This window comes from Calonectris borealis, chromosome 23 (genome assembly GCF_964195595.1).
Source record: "Calonectris borealis chromosome 23, bCalBor7.hap1.2, whole genome shotgun sequence".
Classification (NCBI taxonomy): Eukaryota; Metazoa; Chordata; class Aves; order Procellariiformes; family Procellariidae; genus Calonectris; species Calonectris borealis.
In genome coordinates this window covers 1520076-1532353 of record NC_134334.1, presented here as the reverse complement: position 1 = coordinate 1532353, position 12278 = coordinate 1520076, and the positions used below count along the sequence as shown (strand labels likewise).

At 39.7% G+C, this 12278-nt stretch overlaps 1 protein-coding gene across 1 annotated transcript in view; it reads left to right on the top strand.

Moving 5' to 3' along the window:
• Positions 1–1795: 1795 nt before the first annotated feature.
• Positions 1796–12278, top strand: part of PRDM16 (PR/SET domain 16) — a 216387-nt gene continuing 205904 nt past the window's right edge. The window contains exon 1 of the mRNA XM_075172177.1: positions 1796–2137. Within this exon, the coding sequence (XP_075028278.1) occupies positions 1811–2137 (327 nt within the window). The 5' untranslated portion in view covers positions 1796–1810. The remainder of the gene's footprint in view (positions 2138–12278) is intronic.

The following is a 12278-nucleotide window of genomic DNA, read 5'->3' as shown; positions in this document are numbered from 1 at the left end:
CGTTTCAGCAGGGAACAGCTGGAGGAAGCCCTCAGAGTCCTTACGGCAAGGCTGCCTTGGATGATTGGCCTCTTTGGTTGATCCATAAATGAATTTGGAGGAAATGTGGCAGTTTCTTAGCAGAACTGCGCCCAGCAAGCAGAATTCTGCCGTGAAATCACTGAAATGCGTGTCTGAATGAAGCAGTTTGGATTCAGCAGACTATCATTTTCTGGTTAGAAGTATTTTTCTGAAAACTTCTTAGTCAACTGCTGTGCTCACAGACTTTTTTCTTATTTAGTTTTCTTCCAGTGCATTCTGGTAAACATGTCTCAGATTATTTGTTTTAGGCAAGTGATGGAAGAGGAAGGGATGTTTGAAGAATATTTTTAGCTTGAACAAGCCAATATCAAACTAGAAAATGGATGCATGTTGTTACAGGTTTAATAATGGAATTGACTTGTAATTCTCTGAAGTGTAATAATTTGTTGCTGGAAAATGAAGCTTAAAAATCCTTGCAGGATTAAGGGTACTTACTTTGGGGGGGGTGGTTGTTTGTTTTCCCCAAACAACACACACATGCTCCCTTCCTATCCTCCGGACTAATTTGATTCCCAGTCTTTTGTAGGCACTGAGCTGAACAGTGCTGTAATTACACTGAAGATGCTAAGCATGAAAGATTTGACATGGTATTTCTAACTGGATGCAGTTATCAACTCTGGCGAGTAATGTTAACTCCTCTTGCTTAAAATTTTGCCTTTATTCTATATACATCCCGTTCAAATCTTCTTATGTGTGTTTTTTTTTTTTCCTACTACCTTATTGAACTGAAGAAGTTGAGGCATAGGAAAAAGAGCTGCAGTTCTGCTGATGCTTTTGTGGAAAGACCATACAAATAATTATTTTAAAACAGGAAAAAAGAAATAGTGACTTGCCTCCAAAATTCTTACATCCTGAATAGTATGAAATTAAATAAGCATTTTAGGCCCGTGTTTTTAAGTGCTTGGGTTTCTTTTTAAAGAATAATGTTATAATACTATTTGGGTTAATCTGTTTCTGTCTGTTTATGAGATGTTGTGTGGAATAGAAGAAAGTGTACAGCTTTTCCCTGCCTTTTTCTTTAACCGTTGTAGCACTATTGCAAACCAGATCCCCGTCCAGCGGAGTTCAGTGAAACCATATCTGTACTATGGTTGAGAGCGTAGCTTAAAATGCTCGCTGTTTAAGCACGTAGGACACGTTAGTCTTAAAGTAGCATTACAGACTAGTGATGCTTTTGTTACACCTGGAAAGGTACATTGCTGAGATGTAGCTGGAAGGTCACATCAGCCACAGCTTCTGTTGTGTGACGCACTGAACCCGAGAAACCCAAATACTAGGCAAACAGTGCTTGCCAAACTTAAGTCGGGTTTTACCTTAATTTCTCTTTTATATCCTCTACAAAGTATACTGAGCCAGTTAAAACAATAAATGGTGACAGGGAACCTCGAGCACCTCTTCTGTGTTTTCTTCCTTCTTTCCGTTATTGAAAGACAACCGCTACAGTAACCCTGACCCAGTGTAACATGGCAGGCCTGCAATTAGCTTCCATCTCATCCTTCAGTAGCACCGAACATTGTGCAATCAGTATGAGTATTCTTACCTCAGTTCGACCTGAGTTCTGTAGGTGAGGATTATCTTTTTTTCTGCCACTGCTTCTATCCTTAAAGCATGCGAACGAGGCTTTATGAAACTTTGTCCCAAGAAGAGATTAACTAATGTTCACGTGAGTATTTCAGTGTGTTTTGTTCTGCTGTTTCCCCTTTTAGGTGACAGCGAGATTGTAAATAATATGTACGAGACCGACCCTGATCTCCTTGCTGGCGAAAGTGCAGAGGAGGAAACAGAGGACAGTATTATGTCCCCCATTCCTGTCGGACCTCCATCACCCTTTCCCACCAGTGAGGACTTCACTCCCAAGGAGGGCTCACCTTATGAAGCTCCCGTCTACATTCCTGATGACATTCCAATCCCACCAGATTTTGAACTCAGAGAATCTTCGATTCCAGGGGCAGGGCTAGGGATTTGGGCCAAAAAGAAGATTGAAGTTGGGGAAAGATTTGGACCCTATATGACAGTACAAAGGAGCACATTAAAGGAAACAAACTTTGGATGGGAGGTAAGCGTGTTGAATGTGATAATCACATTCATTTGTCTTCTGTGCAAACTGTTCATAAAGCTAGACTGAGTCCTGACTGGCCTGGGACAGAAGTAGTGACTTTGCTAATGCCTTATTTCCCTGCGTTATTTTACATCCCCAATTACATGCAGTATTTAAAAAGCAGCAGAAATCCTTTTTAAGATAGCTTCTTGGGCTACAAATACTGCTCTAGCTCCATTTTAGAAGGTTGGTTTTAAATGATGTTGGGTCACTTCTTAAAGTGCTTGTCATTTCCAAATTGTGTTCAGAACTTGTCACAGCGGAAGAAATATGATTAGTCGCATCATGTTTTGTAGTTGGGTGTGTTACCTTTGACTTCCAGTCGGTGTTAGCTGTGCAGGCGTTATTAACCGATCATAGAAAAATAGCATGTACCCATTAACACCCTAGATGTTCTTGAGTTCTTGTTCTGCAGCAAAGATAAAGAAATGTGAAAGTCATTTTTCCCTAAGAGCTAAACAAAAAACAGTCTTCAATAGGAAAAACACCTCTATCCCAGAACTCATATCTTTCTCCCTGCTTTTCTGGGATTGTCCCAGAAGTCATCTTAGTCTCTTCTGCTCCTACATTCTTGGTTTGAAAATATCCATACCCCTAAGAATTATCATAAATTATAGTAGATTCTGTGGATGGTGAAATGTAGCCAAAGATTTATGCTCTGTGTCCACAGTCCTATCCCAGTGCATCTAGTGTCCATTATATAATATATAATTGCTTCTCTATGGTAGCCCTAATGTCCACCCCAAGACTACAACGCCCCTGCTGCGCATCGGATCTGCTGTCTTTTGTCTTGAGGAAGAGGCTGTGTCTGGGGCAGCTGGTTCGGAGAGGTTTGGCTGGCTAGGACTCACATGCTGTTTGAGAGGCTAGCCCTGTCCCTCCAAATATGCGGAAGCTGAATTTTACCTACCTTTTCCCCTGCGTGAAGCAGTAACTTGGCCTGTTTTCTCCGTCGGCCACTAATTGATGTGGCGGTTTAAAAACTATTGGAGTACAGAAGTGGGAAGCAACTAAGAGATAAAACGGTAAGACTTACTTGGGCAAGCCAAGAGTGCCATCGCAGAGGCCCTGTTTTCTTAGAAAACGAGGTCAAAAAGGCCAAACTTAAGCATTAACGTTTTAAATTCTGTCTGATTAAATTTACACTCTTGATTGTGAAGTCTGAAAAATCAGTGAACAGTTGGATTTTGTATGTCCAGATGCTTTTGTTTACTTTTTTAATGTGTTGAAAGTGCAGGAAAAAGCAAAAACCACCTGCTATAAAAACAAAACTCAGTCATGTTTTGTCGTTCTGCAGTAGGAAATGTCTGAAGAGCTAAAATCAGAGTTTGGTTGAATGAGTCAAGAGTTTCCTTTTCTTTCTCTCCTAATGCAGGGAAAGAAGGGAAATTTAGCTGAGAGTTTTGATTCCCTCTCCCCCCTGCCGATGGCATTCCTCAGAAGTTCATCTTTGTGTTAGCTGCTTTTCTTGTGAATATCATTACAGAATATTTGATTACTATTTCTGTATTAGCTTCAAAACATGTTTGTTTTGGGAAAAAAAGAAGGACCTGTTAATACACTGGAAACACCTGGCTGTTTCAGGGAGGCTATAGGTATGAGGCAGCTTGAGGTTACCTATGTGTGACGTTAGGGTCTCTCTGAAACAAAGCACAATTTTCCTCTAGGAGCATGCAATATTGCTTATTTGTAGGCTGCAGTGTGGAAGTGGCTCCTACAGAAAGGTGAATTCTCTTTTTCTGAACCTAGTATTTATAGGTGGCTTTTGTTTTTGTGTTTTGTTTTTTTTTTTTAAAGACAATGAGTTTTTTGGAACTAAGTGCTATCCTCCTTGGCTGCTGGGAGTCAGACCAAATTTGAGTAATGCAAATCTTTTTTTCTATGACCTTGGCAGAACTTTGTCCTTGTGTTTTATATTTCTGATAAAAGTTTGTATTTACATTCATGTTTTTAAGAAATGTTCCCTACATCCATTCTGCACTGAATGCCAGGCCTGATATAAACCGTATCTATTAACTTCGGTCTATGTTGACTTTGTGATACTGTTTATTTTTGTAGTGTAATTGAACAAACTTTCTTTCTCTGTGGTACTTCTCACACTTCAGCGGCATTCTTTTGTTCTCTGATTTGGCAGGTACCTTTCATACCTGAAAGGAAGGACTATTTGTCCTCCATCAGATGTCCTCAAACACTGTCTTAGACCCACCCTGACACTATCTCTTTTGACCTTCTTGTACTTGCAGATACCTCTTGAAGTTTTCCGCTTCCCAGTATGTTTAAAGAAAGTTCAGAAATCTGTTTTTAGTCACTCAGTACCTTCATCATTTCACTTGGGAACAACATACACAAATACCTTCATGTGCTAAACAGGAATTCATGTAATAAATACTATCTCTGCCTGTGTTTTGGTTTCTGAGCTGTTTCCTTTGAGTGTAAGGTTGGAAAAGCCTTTAAGAGGTGTTCTAGGCAGCTTTACATGATGTGACTTTTGCTAGAAAATTGTAACTTGGGATATGTTTCCACCCTCTGTTAATAAAATTGAGTAGGCAGACAATTCGTAGCAAGAACAAAAAAGAAAAGGGGAGAGGTTTTTTGTCACCCTATAGCTTGACTAGACTTTTGCCTCCATGTTGTTTCTTACAATAGTGATGAGTCTAACGAATCTAGTTTTTGTAGTGTACCACGAGAAGTATTCCTTACGCAGTTTGGCATTATTTCTGACAGTATGTCTCTGTAACTTGTAGTTTTGACTTGCAGTGACTTGAAAGTCGAATGCTGTTGTAAGTCTTCTTACACGTAACTCCTTATTGCCGGCTAACTGAGATATAACTATTCTACTTGAATTGTCTATTCTGTTAGTTATATTAGTTTTTTTACTTCAGGAAAGATAGCTGTTCTTCACATCCAACCTTCTTCTCTATTCATATTTCTCAGTTCATTTCCTATAGTTTATATTCTTGATAATGCCACTTCTGTGGACACTCCCCCCCCAAATCCTGAAAACCTGGTCTTGTTTTGTTTGGTTTTAGTAGTCATCAGTTCCTTAATTTTAATAGTGTTTCTGCCTTTTGCACGAAAAGTTCTTGCCCTTCATCACAGGAAATTTGTTGTCAGACTGACTAAACTAGGAGTGCCACTAGAAGTGGTAATACCTAAGAGTGCTTTACATCACATTTTGAACTGCGCATTCGTTAGCAACATCTCAGTTTTGCTAGAAACTGTTGTTCATGTTGTTGTATAGGGCGCGTCTTTGGGCTTAAAAATGCGTATCTGGCTTCTGAACACGGTCAGTATGCAAGTTTCTTAATGTGTTTGGATTTGTGCCCGTCTGTAATGGGCCCCAATCTGCTGTAGATAGCATAAAGCATGAAACAGTGCTGGAGGATGTTGAAGTAGACTCTTTGTGTGTAGGTGTGTAGGAAGGCATGTTTTTATTGCTATTCTGTGGATTTTTTTAGTTAAAGCTTAAGCATGCTAATTCAGCATATTAAAATACAATACAAATTTTAAAATGCTTCAATTTGTACTTCACAATTAAGATCTGTTTCTTCTGATTTCTGTAATTAAAAAAATCCATTTTGGGGGGCTGGAAAATGTGCTATTAAGGGCTTTGATTTGAAAATGGATCTCTCTCTTCTATCCAAGGCGTTAACACTGCAGAAATAGCTTTCTCTTTTCAAACTTCAATAAGACCAGATTTGTGAAAATTAAAATGAAACAAAACAGTTCACTGTATTTCTTCGAAATCCTCCGGAAAGACGGGCTTCTGTTTGGAGGTAGGGGCCAGCTCTTTTTTCATCTAAACTGTTTGATCCAGACCTGGCTCTGATGTAAAACATCTAGCTCCAGGAGGTAAAAGAAGAATGCTATTTGCTGAAACTTTCAGCTTTACTCGTTATTTCCCCTAATAGCCTAAAACATCACAGGGAATATAGAATGCTATGTCTTACTTGCCATATCTTGAAAAAAAGATATGTACTTTTTTTTATCATATATGTTTTTCCTTTTAGCCAGACAGGAGGGACTGGGTTAAGACTGGGTGAATACATGTCCTACTTTATTTGCAGCAAGTCTTTACTATCTTGTTTCTTTATATGTTTTTCCTCCAACATTTGCTTTGTGGAATATGTTTTTAAAAATATTGTTTAAATTAAACCACACCTATTATTCAAGGGTTTTTTTAACATGGGATGGCAGTGAGTGATTCATGCTCATTTCATAAAAATAAATGTGTCCGTCTTCTGGCCCCCACCCCCTCATAGAGATGATTCAGTAAGTGTTTGTATAGGATGGTGTGCCGTGTGTTTTCCCTCTGTGCCTCATTCCCTGACACTACTGTGCTGATCATGTTTATCTACCTTTTTTCCCTTAAAAGACACCACCCAAACTAAAAGCCTTGCGATTATTTAGTGTGACGTGATTGCATTTCTGCTCTGCTCTCCTGATCCTATTACTTCCTTGCCTGCTGATACAGAACATACCATTCAGAGTACCCCAAATAAATCACAGCATGTTTTCACTTTATTGCCTCTGGGACCTAAAAAAAAAAGAAAAAAAATCGCGTAATGATTTTGATCACTTTGTTGAGTAAATAATAATATTTATCGTAGCACTGTTTATTTTGCTAATTGAGAGAAGAATGGAATCACATCCTGGAGGGAAATTTAGCAACTGAATTCTAGGGAATTTGGAAGCAACCAGATATGCTTTAAAAGCTCAGTTTTCTTCACAGGGTAAATACCTTTAATAAAATATGGTTATTAGTTCCTTTGTTTTAATTTATATTTTAAGAGATTATTTGCTGAAACACAAGAGACTTCTCTTACACTAACGTGTAAGAGGCAAGCGGCTTCTTTACATATGAAAAATAAGTGCTTTCATTTAATACTTTAGGGTGAAGATAGAAGCTGTCCCATGAAAGACAAATAACTGTGGAAAAAATAAGAGCCGGCAGCTAAGGATGCAGCAGGCGTTCTTGGCTTCACATCTGTGCCAGTGGAAAACTCCGCTGTTTTTTGAACGTGCTTTATAGTGTCAGTGATTCATAGCAGTTCAACCTCCCTGCTCCCACAAAATAGAATATTTAAATTTTTGTAGGGGGGTCTTTTTTGTTTATTTTGTTTGTTTTTTAGAAATACTCATAAGTGCCAAGGAAAATTTACTTCACTCGACTGGCCATGATTGCTGAGAGGAGAATTATATTGTATTTCCTTGAGTCTTAAATATATTAAAATAGGAAGGAGACTCTAAACATTCTTTTAACTGTGATGGTGTTGTCATGCTTCCCAGTTAAAAAAACATACAGCCCAAATTCCCTCATTTCACTTTAAAAGCTGGTATAGTTTGTTAAAGAAGCATGTTCTTGTCTGTCCTGTTTCTTAACAAAAGATGCTAAAAGAAGCATGAGTCCTTTAAATGAGCAAAGAAATCCCAAAACCTGTTTGCACTCATCTCTTGCTAATGTTCTTTCAACTTTTAGACTGAAAGGATGTGATGACATTTCCATGTAGTTTTTCTTCATGTGTCTTCTGATTCATTCATTTTCTCTGGCCTCTGCCTTTCCCTTTGGCTTGAGAATAATGGTACTATAACAGCTTCTATCGCTCAGGGAAAAAGAGCTTATGAATTGCTGTTTTCAGAACCACATCTAATGCTCTTGCAGGGAATGAGCAGTCTTGGAAATTGCTGAAGAATGGCGTGCATGGCCATTCCCTAGATGGAATGTGTTACCTACGCAGAAAACATTTCCCATGCAAGGTTACTTCACAATTTCTCAAAGTTTTGTTTGGCTAGAATAATTCTGAAAAAGAAAGAATCTATGGGTTCATAAGGTAAACAGAACGTAAGAGCACTCTGGGACTTCCCAGGTATGCCCTGAGCCACTAGTAGTTGCCAACAGGCATCCGCAGTTAGAATGTATACACCCATGCATTATAAAACTGCAGATAAGCTTTTGCTGTAGACTGAAACCTGGCACTTAAGTGAAAAAAATTAATCTCAAGGAGGAAAAAGAACTTACTGAACTCTAAATATTCTAAATACTGTGTGATTTAGGGCCAGTAAGGTTACTCAACTTTGTACGTGCTAGATACGGTCCCCTTTCCGGAGAACAACTATGGTGAGAACATCAACACTTTAATTTTCTCCACAGCGTATGGCCTTTGTTCTGGTGTTAGGAGACCATCATGAGGATGGGGAAGAGTCAGCTTCCAGGTCCTGTCAATTGTTAGACTGTTTCCTATGCCTGGTATTAAAAATATGCCAGTAGGCACATGCTACTGGCTTTTGATTCAGAAAAAGAAGCAACAAAGAAAAAGCGGGGAGGGGTGCGAGGGAACTGCTTATTGTATCAAAAGCAAAATCCCATTCTCTACAACTAAATCTATTGGGGGGGGTTAATTTATTAATTTCAACCCTGGATAAAAATGAAAAATACACCTTATGACATCCAAGTGAAATGACTGAGATTTGTACCATTTTTTGATGTTTCACCAGATGCTTCAATGTCAGGGTTAAAAGAGTAAGTCTTTTTTAGGCCCAAGAATGCCAAGATATCTTGCTCTATCTTAGGCACTTCTCTAAAACATGGGTATATAAGGAATTAAGAAAAAAAAGAAGAGACAGGGGAAGGGAATGACTAAGAATACCTCCTGATATTTCTCCTTTATTTCCATAAGGGGTAATAACTCATGAGCAATCCGGCAGAGGGCACTTTCTTTAAATAGAACATTCTGATTCACAAGCAGAAAAAGGAAATAAATATTTTCTTTTCGTCTTCGAGAGACATCCATGAATACCAGCTTCTGAAACAGTATTTTATCATCCACACTTAAAAAAAAAAAAAAAGAAAAAGAAAAAAAAGAGGAAAAGAAAATCCCACGAAAAGCTCAGTGGTGACCACAGGGTTTGAAAAATAGCTCTCTTCGTTGTCAAAAGCCTTGCAGAATACAGGGCACTACTTCTTTCTGGAATGTTAAGTTACATAGAAATCCAACCTTTTGTTGGATGCCCAGAAAAGCCTGGCTGATGGAGCATTGGAACACGGTAGGCTTTTGTAAAGGAAATGATCAATAAGTTAGAGTTAAACCATAAACATACATGGGACTTTAAAGGAGGCATCACTCTGTGGACAATTTCAGTTGCAATTTCAGAAGGTGGAAGCAATACAAAATAACTTGCTTTGCAGTTCTTAGGCTACTTCTGCATGGTAATCAGGGATGTGTTTGCTGTTTGAGAAGACAGTCCTTGTGCTACTTACTAGTAGGTAATGTACGTGTGACTGTGGCCTCGAGGACTCCAGCGTAAGCTAGCAATACAGGAATGTACCCAAGTTCTCTAGTGAACTTGGGAACTGTCTGCCGAGGTCCGAGCTGCTGCATCTTTCCTACACCCACACCTCACTTGTACTGTCCCTGGCTGTGTGAGGGACCCTGACCGGTTGAATGTTTTAGGTGTTCACCCAGTTATTTTCCAGGATCCTTTTTCTGTGTAGCTTATCCCTAGCCCCTGAGTTCCAGTAACCTTGTGCTAAGACATTAGAGAAAGTCATTACTCAACTTTGAGTCAAAGCTTAAATACTTAGAGCTGTGTTTAGACTCCAAAGGTTTGTGACTTTAGCAAACCTTTCAGTGAACCTCATTTGAGTTCCTGGTTAATCATGAAGTCTGAAGGTTTTAAATGAAATTTCTTTACGTCAATCTGTACGATGCAAGAATTAACAACAATGAATTTTCCAAAGTAAAATGTTATGTTAATTACTTTTAGAGAAAGGGGAAATCACATTCTCTGCATAATTTGGCACTGTCCTCCTCTTCCCATAACAAATATGGAGCAGCACCGCAGATTTGGAGAACTGCTAAATGTAGCAACTCTTACTTTGTGGGATTTAGCACTTCACACATTTTGGCACTTCAATTGCTTCTTATTTGGCTCTGGAAATGCAAGGGAGTTATGCTGTTGTATCTAGAGGTGAAAATGAAAAGTTGAGTCTATCGCTCTTTCTGAAGTAGTGGGACATAGGTGGGTCTTTCTTCTTCACTTGTTAACGTATCACTTAATTATTCATCCTTTTCTCTTTTTGTGTATTTCATCACAGCAAACTACTGGGACCTGTACAAAATGAGACAGTCCTTGTACTGAAAACTTACAACTTTGAAAAACATGGGCTGTTTATCCAAGGAAGGTCTGAAGCTAAGTTTGAGTCACATTTAGAAACATTAACAGAAGCAGCACGTCTTCAGGAGGAGGTCTAGTGGTCAGACAAGGAGGTGAATTGGCCAGTCAGCATGGAAGGAGCATTTCCGTGCATAGGGATGTCTTTGGAAATTTTATTAGTAATCCCGTGCTTTGTTTCTCAAGTTGTGACTAAGGCCAGCTGCTTTGGGATGTGTCCGTGTAAAATATCCACCTCGACTCATTTGTGCATCTCTCTCCGTTTCCTGGTTCTCTCTGTCCTCTCTGAAAGCAAACAGATAACAAGATCATCTGAGGCACAGGCCTAAGTGGAAGCTGGTTAGCATAATCAGGTTCCAGACTGGTAACAGTATGCTGTGACCGTTTAATGTGTTTGTGTTGATCAGAGACATGCACATTCAAGTGGGATGTGTAAATAAAGGAGAGGCATCTCTCTCACAAGGAAAGTCAATCTGTGTACACATCAGGAAGCACAGACTAGAGAGCTGTTCGTCAGAACTTGCCATCACTTACTCTCTTTGCCCCAGAAACGCACAAAATGTGCTTAAAAAAATTAAAGTGCTTTTCACTGAAGAGTATGCACACCCAGATGTCCTGCTCGTGCACGCTCTTTAGTGGGGCTTATTTAGGCTGCTGTTGGCAACATGTTGCTGCTAGTGAAGTAAATCTCCAGCGTGTCCTGGAAGCAATGTGATGTATAGTAAATGATGCAGTAGTTCAGAAGCCCTGATCTTTAAGAATCACCTTTGTGTTTAATGTATTTCATAACCTTTCTGGTATAGAAACTGCAGCATTCACCCCACTCGTGCCCGCATTTGTACTGAGGCAGTTTGTTCAGCACACAGAAGTGGGTATTTTCTTCCTTTTGATCTGATTAGTGAGCAGTAGGTTTCTTCACTTTCAGATAATGCCTGGGCAAGTCATTGCTTTAATTGTACATCTTATTGTGTCATCCCTGTTCAATCATGTTCAAAAATACCTACATTTCACCCTTGTCCCCCACCTCCCTTTTCCCATTTAGATCTCACTGAAGTCCATTCTACCTTATCAGCACAGTAATTTCATGAGCAGAGCTAGGATTTCTGCCGTTTAGGCCCCGGCCATTGTCTGTCGCAGCTGCAGTCAAGATAAACCCTCACCCAGAACAAAGTTGGAATGACCTTTTACAAGCAGAATCTGCCTTGTTTCCCTCCAGACTAATTTATCAGCCTTCATTTCAGCCTAGTCTCTCAGCAGAGGCCTGAAAGAACATTACAGAGAGCATGAATGAACAGGGGGATTAAGATGCTTGGCTAGTCCCTCTTTTTCATCAGACACCTTCTGGATTTACTGAGATGTAAGCTGTAAATGACCGTAAGTGGTGAACTGCCTTAAACTTGGAGTAAGGGAAGGGGAAGGGGCGGGGGAATCGCCAAAGCCAAATGTTTGGAAAAGAAGGGTGATGTGGGGAACTGGATAAACCTCCTGTCTTGAAGTCAGAAAGTGGTAGGTCTGAGCAGTAGCCGAGTTCCCCCGGCTCTGCTGGCCGTTACACGGAGGTAACGTGTTGGTAGCCAGTCTGTCCCGAGCGGTGCAGGGAGGGGTACGGGCTGTGCGAAAACTGCCTCACAGCGAGACGGGCTCAGCGTTTTCAGAACCGTTAACGAGGCGTTCTTGCAAATCTAAATCCAATTTATTGATTTAAAGCCATTTTTAAAAACTGGATTACATATGTATGTACTAAAAGTATTTTTGTGCAGCAGACCAGCAAAAATTTTATTGGGAAGATGATTTTAATGCTGCAAGAGCTGAAATCTTTTTGAAGTGAACTTGACAAGTGTCAAAGAGCCCGATACGAAATAAAAGATCCACTTTTAGCTGACAACAGCCGTAGTCCAAAGGATTTGCTGTGAGGAGGGGAATAAAT